The sequence below is a fragment of the Spermophilus citellus genome (genome assembly GCF_964194105.1).
Source record: "Spermophilus citellus genome assembly, chromosome: 2".
NCBI lineage: Eukaryota > Metazoa > Chordata > Mammalia > Rodentia > Sciuridae > Spermophilus > Spermophilus citellus.
The window spans coordinates 244909061-244916350 of record NC_138183.1 but is presented as its reverse complement, the minus strand read 5'-3'; the positions used below and the strand labels follow the sequence as shown (position 1 = coordinate 244916350).

The 7290-nt window shown below is 39.4% G+C and overlaps 1 protein-coding gene across 1 annotated transcript; it reads left to right on the top strand.

The window, feature by feature from the left end:
* Positions 1 to 5494: 5494 nt before the first annotated feature.
* LOC308631534 (olfactory receptor 10V1) lies at positions 5495 to 6424 on the top strand (the record flags this gene model as incomplete). The annotated part of the gene is made up of 1 exon (XM_081262844.1): positions 5495 to 6424. The coding sequence occupies one exon, from the start codon at positions 5495 to 5497 to the stop codon at positions 6422 to 6424; it is 930 nt and encodes a 309-aa protein (XP_081118970.1).
* Between the last annotated feature and the right edge of the window lie 866 nt (positions 6425 to 7290).

Below are 7290 nucleotides of genomic sequence, written 5' to 3'. Positions count from 1 at the left end.
GGCAGGAGGATCTCAGTTCAAAACCCGTCTCAGAAACTTAGCAAGGCCCTAAGCAACTTAGAAATAACCTAAGCAACTTAACAAGACCATGTCTGTAAATAAAATATTTCAAAGGTCTAGGGATGTGGCTCAGTGGTCAAGTGCCCCTAGAGTCAATCTCCAGTACAAATAATAATAATAATAATAATAATAATAACAACAACAACACAAGCGCAGAAATCTTTTGGTAAGTACCCACCATTGCATTTCCAGTTTGGGGCATATTATAAGCACTGGATAAATAATTTACAGAATTGACTATAAGTCAACCGTTATATACTTAATTGGTTTATTTCTATTTCTATTTTATTCAGAGCTTTTGTAAAGAATCTTCACTGAAATAGATTTTTCCACATCTCTTCAATATTTTATTCTGAGAGTCTGTTGATATAATACATTTTGATGGATTGATTTCCTGATTCAAACAAACTTGCATATTGATAAATTAAACCTAATGTGTCAGAGACAATTAAATGTATACCAGAAGTTGTATTTTTACTTTCATAGGATGAAGTCTTTTCTTCCTCCTAGTTTTTTCTCTGTGATTAATGATCTAGTGTAGTTGATTTCTACCTGTCAAAAATATTGGGAATGAAGAGACTTATTGTTACTGATGTTAAACTAGATCAGCATCTGTCAGCATTCTCTGCACCATTCAGACTTGACGGTAGCTTCTCTGTGAACCCCACATTAATAGTGATCCAGCTAAGAAACTGTGAGATACTGTGATAAACACTGCACATGTATCATCTCACTCAACCTCCACAACTGCCCCATGAGTGAAAAACAGTACTGTTACTCTCATTTTGCAGATCAGGGTACCGAGGTTAATTAACTTAAAAGCATACATCCACTGAATGACTGACACAAGGTCTGAATTTAAGTCATCCTGAATTCAGACCGGGGATTTTTGCCATTCTTCTGCATTGCTTCAAACCTCTGTGTTCTTGAAAATTGGTCTTCCTAATCAATCTTTTTTTGGTCAGAGGGAATACCAGGGTTTGAACTCAGGAGTCGATCACTGAGCCACATTCCCAGCCCTATTTTGTATTTTATTTAGAGACAGGGTCTCACTGAATTGCTTTGTGCCTCGATTTTGCTGAGGCTGCCTTTGAAATCATGATCCTCCTGCCTCAGACTCCCAAGCCACTGGAATTACAGGTGTGCATCACCACACCCAGCTCTAATAGAATATTTTAAATTAAACAAAAAAATAAATAATAATAATAATAATAATAGTATGTTTATCTTTATCAGGAAAATGTATAACTTTGTTAGTAGTTTTTGAATATTAAAATTACCTTGAAGAGCCTAATGAATTCTTAATAATATTAAAAATCTTATAAAAATTTGGAGACCCAATGTGGCAATCACTAGATAACCTCTAAAATTCCTTGTAATTCTATTATTTCATGAGTGACTTAGGAAAGGGGGGGGAGATCAAGATGATCTATCATTTCTCCAAGAAATACTGATACTGTATGTATGTATGTGACTGTATGACCATGTAAATATGTATGCTCAGAAAAAATGAGAAATTATATCCCATCTATGTATGATACATCAAAGTATATAAATGCATTCTACTGTCATGTATAACTAATTAAAAAAATAATAATAATTAAAAAAAGAAATACTGAAAGAAAAACTGCCTCTCCAAATCTTTTCCATGAAATTGAATGAAGCATTAGTATTCATTGATTTCAACTAACAAATTTATTTGGAGATGACTGTCAGGATTTGAATGGCCCAATACCTAACTCTCAAGGGAATAATGGATTTAAAATTCTACTTCAGTCTGTTAAATGGGAGATACTGGTTAGTAATCCAAGTAGGGATGTCATATGGACAAGTTCATATACAAGCTGGAGTTCGTGGATGAGGTTAGATTGGCAGAAGAAACACGTATTAGTTATATTTTAAGCCAAAAAAACTAAAGTTGAATCACCTACAAAGATATGCAAGTAGAAAGAAAGACCTGGGACCAAGCCCCAGCTTGGGTGGAAATTAGGGAAGTGGGACAAGCCAGCAAAGCAAACTAAGAAAGAATATCGGAGAGACAGGAGTAAAATTAGGAGGAAATTATTTCCCAGAGGCAAAGAGTGTAGGAGATACCGTGGTTGTGACAAAATAAATAAATAAAATGAAATAAGGCTATGTGTGGAAATTTCCCTTTTTAAAATTATTTCTAGATAAGTCAAGTGAAAACAATATTTTTTCTTTCCCCCAACTGACCTCATCACTGAAAACATGAAGAACTTACTAAAATACAGCCCCTAGGGAAGATGTACCAATGGAATAATCCTGATGCAATTTTTAACTCTTAGGCACACTGTATTTAATCTTGTTGATTTACCCTTCCCAAACAGAGCTCAGTCACCTCAGGGGACCAAGATGACTCGTTATTCAGGTTAGTTACAAATGTCATTATTTGATGATAATTTTAAGTCTGAATAGCAGTGCAACTTTAAAGGTTAAGTTCCAAACTACAGAGAGATGATAAGTAAAACCTGCCTGTCACTTTGTACAAAGAAGAAAAGGGTAGAATTGATCTAGTAGGAATCAGATCTGGTTTAAGAAGCATTTCAACATAGTACCCTGAATCATCGATGTGAGATCTTACAGAAATCAACATGCCCAACCTGGACATCTCCTAAGGACAGTAGGACCCTGAGGCAGGTCCCTGGAGTCCTGCATTCAGCAAAGGATCAATGTAAATCTGCAATAGCTTGAAGTTCCTGTGGGCCCATCCAAAGGTAAGAATTTACTGCTAGACCTCAGATCATATTAGAAAAATCCTCTGTAATTAGGCCAAGGTTTGGGGTAGGCAGATAGCAGAGGCTAAGCTGGAATTTTCTGTAGTAAGAGTCAAAGTATAGCTCCTACTTAGGACCAGTGTTTGATCCAGAGAGCTCAAGGTAAATTCAAGAATACATACTGTGAAACCCTCTTCAAACCTGATCTTCAAACTGATGTGAGGCAGAGAAAAGTCTGTTCAGAAAGGTCAGAAGAATCACATTCTAAATCAGATAACCAGAGCTCAACACTAATCAGCTCTGATATAGAGATGTGATTTCAAGGACTCTTCAACTTTTTAAAATGTAACCATCATTCCAAATTTCAACTTTGTAGATGTTGAAAATAAAAAAACTATCTACTTCTGTTCTAAAAGGAAGGACCAGAAGTTTCCTTCACGTGGGAAACTCTATGCATTAAAAATAATCATAGGGCTGGGGTTGTGGCTCAGTGGTAGAGCGCTTGTCTAGCATGTGTAAGGCACTGGGTTCAATCCTCAGCACTTCATATAAATAAATAAAATAAAGGTCCATTGGCAACTAAAAGATAATAATAATAATGATAATTGTAGGGCTGGGGTAATGGTTATTAGTGGTAGAGCACTTGCCTGGCAGGTATGAGGCACTGGGTTTGATCCTCAGCACCACATAAAAATAAATAAATAAATATAAAGGTAAAAAATAATTGTAATGTTATGTGATTTTTTCAAAAGGCATTATTGCCCGTGTTCTCCTAGTACATCTTTGTTTTATGGCAGCACTTAACTGAATTCAACTTTATTACCGTATCTCTCATTCAAGTCAGAGCCTTCTGATTTTCCACATTTCTCCCTCTTTTTCCAGAAACAAAAGCTATGCTTTGTATAGGGTAGGGCCTTCATAAAGCTTTGTCAAAGGTATATATTAAAATAAATGTCGTTGATTGCATATGTGGTGAGAAAGGAAGAAAAAGGAACAAAAAAGAAGATATTACGAATTGGAGTGACTTCATAGGGATTCAGGGGCTGTTGGTGGCACACCCCATTTGTAGTGACAGTTTGTCCATAAAGGACAATTGCAATTAAAGAATTTTCTCTCCCTCAGACATGTATCATTCAGTCTTGTACCCGGTGCGTTGCTTAGTGAGACAGTTTATTTTAGTGATCGAAAGACTTGACTAGAGAGAAAAAATTGGAGAAAAGAGCAAGTTGGATGTCATAACAATATGAGGGAAACCACGAGAGTAGAGGAAGGGGAGGCAGAGGGGAGGAAAGACAGGGACAAGAATAATATGTTGTATGCACGTGTAAATACGTCACATTTAATCCCATTATTATGTATGACTATAATGCACTGCTTTAGAAATTAATTCTAAAAAGAAACAGACTTGATTTCAGACTGACTTAGAAATTAACTCCTTCTCTGTCTTTAAACACTAAAACTTCATCCAAAAAAAAATATGAATAAAGAGATACCTGTTTTGTAGAACTGAAAAACCACCTTAAGGGAGATTTTGCCTGTAAATGATTGGCACATTGTATCAATGCTAGTGAGGGCACAATAAAAATGACCATTATTATTGCTATAGGAGTGTGGTAACTTTTTTGAACATCTGAATGTTTCACATGATACACTCAGAGTTCACTTGTAGAAGTCTCCTGTTGAACCATGTGAAATCCCTTGTGTGTTGCCATTGTTGGCCTTTGGAAAAAAGAAACTCCTGATGATTTAACATATTGACAGTAAAGGGATCCAGCATTGGCTCTTGTTTTTTTTTTTTTTTTTCTGGATGCCATTGCCCAAAAATGTTCACAGGAGTTTCTTCCAAAAAGTACCCAGGAGAGTCACTTTACACATATATAAAAAGTTATTCAAGAATGACTTGTGGGGCTGGGGTTGTGATTCAGTGGTAGAGCACTCACCTAGCATGTGTGAAGCACTGGATTCGATCCTCAACACCAGATAAAAATAAATAAATAAAGAGAATAAAGGTACTGTGTTCATCTACAACTGAAAAACAATTTTTTTTAAAGAATGACTTGTAAGGAAAAATGGTTTTTGTTTGAATGCATCTGATATTGGAGTCTGTTCTTTGACTAGGTATCAACAGATCCTCCCTGGTTCTGCTACAACCAGTGTGAACGTTTCCAGAAATCACAGATACCTATGCTCCAGGCAGAGCCTCTGCCTGTGAATTATGAGTATAACACTGTTCTTCTTTCTCTGTTTATCCCACAATCAAAATCCCCAAATTAAGATTTTATTCTGCTCTTCAGGTAAGCCAAACAGTTATACCACCTAGGTCCATCAGGCCATGCAGATGCATCTGTAGTCAAGATGTTTTTCATGAACCATCTTTGAACAATCACAACTAGCTTACAAAGTAGATGAAAGAGTCGGCCACACTTCACCCCGACTTAGAGAGGAAATCTAGAGGAATTCTGATGTATGAGGTAGTGTAGGAAAATAATTTTTTTTTCACTCTCAGGACAGATAAGGAAGGATTTTTCAATCTGTGGGACTTGGGGCCGGGAATGGAGAGGAAAGATGAGGAAATGACAAATGTGTGGATCATAAGGTGAAATGACCTCCTCTAACATGAAGGTTTGCATGTCGTTGCCAGGGTCCCTTCAGCAAGTGCTCTGACACGGAACAGCTGAGAAAACTATGACATTCTACCCATGGAAGGGATAAATAAAACAGCAGGGATAGAATTCTTCTTCCGCCCTTTCTCACCTGACCCCAAAGTGCAGTCGGTGATTTTTGTGGCTTTCTTAGCGATGTACCTGACCAGCCTCGGTGGAAATGCCACCATTGCTCTCACTGTCCACATCAACCACTCCCTCCACACCCCCATGTACTTCTTCCTGGCTAACCTGGCGCTCCTGGAAATCCTCTACACGTCTTCCATCGCCCCCCTGGCGTTGGCCAACCTTCTTTCAATGGGCCAAACCCCCGTTTCCGTCACTGGCTGCGGCACGCAGATGTTTTTCTTTGTCTTCTTGGGAGGAGCTGATTGCGTGCTACTTGCGGTCATGGCTTATGATCGGTTGGTCGCAATCTGCTACCCCCTGAGATACACCCTCATCATGAGCTGGTCCCTGTGTGTGGAGCTGATGGTGGGGTCCCTGGTGCTGGGATTCCTGCTGTCACTGCCACTAACCATCTTGATCTTCCATCTCCCATTCTGCCGCAAAAATGAGATCTACCACTTCTACTGTGACATGCCCGCAGTCCTGCGCCTGGCTTGTGCGGACACCCGTGTTCACCAGACGGCCCTGCAAGTCATCAGCTTCATGGTCCTAAGCCTCCCACTCTCCCTGATCTCGGTCTCCTACGTCTTCATCGTGGCAGCTATTTTACGAATCAGGTCCTCAGAAGGGCGCCACCGAGCCTTCTCCACCTGCTCCTCTCACATCGTCGTGGTCCTCCTGCAGTACGGCTGCACCAGCTTTATCTATTTGTCCCCCAGTTCCAGTTACTCTCCTGAGATGGGCCGGGTGGTGTCTGTGGTCTATACCTTTATCACCCCCATTCTAAACCCGTTGATCTACAGTATGAGGAACAAGGAACTGAAAGATGCCCTAAGGAAGACACTGAGAAAGTTCTAGGTAGAACTTTCATTCTTAGGCAAACCCCAGGATTCACTTAAAATAGAGATACTTTTGAGAGTGAAATGGGATGTTATCAATAATTATGCTGGAATGACGTGTGTAAGCCAGCAATGTCCTCTTAAGACTTATGACCTGTTATGCTGGGACATTCAGAAAAAAAAAAAAAAACTAATACCACTGTCTTATTGAAAACAAAGCCAACATGATGTCCAACATTTATTTGAAAGCTAGTGCATACCTGGCACTTTATAGTGCTAATCTCAACATATCCATAGTAAGTATTATGGTTTGAATATGAGGTGTCCCCCCAACACTTCTACTAATGCAGGGTTATTCAGAGGTGAAAGGACTAGATTAGGAGAGTGGTAACCTAATCAGCTCATCCTAGTTTAAATGTATTGGGTGGTAACTGTAGGCAGGTGGGTGTGGCTGGAGGAGTTGGGGAGTGTAACCTAGAAAGGTGTATCTTCCTTGTGGCTCCTTCTCCTCTTTTTCTGCTTCCTGAATGTCATGCAGTGAGCACCTTTCCTGCAGTGAGCCCTTCTTCCATGAATCCTGCCTCACCATAGGCCCAGAGCAATGGAGCCCACAGTCTGTGGACTGAACCTCTGAAACCATGAGCCCCCAATCAACTTTCGCTCCTCTAAGTTGTTCTTGTCAGTTATTTTGGTCACAGAGATAGAAAGCTAACTAAAACAAGCATCATCGTTGTTTTTGAGAAAAGAAAACTGAAGTGGCTAACGAAAGCTATTTCAAGGATAAGAACAAGAGCACTTGGCAATCTCAAGGATGAGCTTTCCCGGCGTCATCCTGTTCTCCTTGCTCTGACTTGTCCTCCTGTGGGAGTGCACCCACCCTCAGGC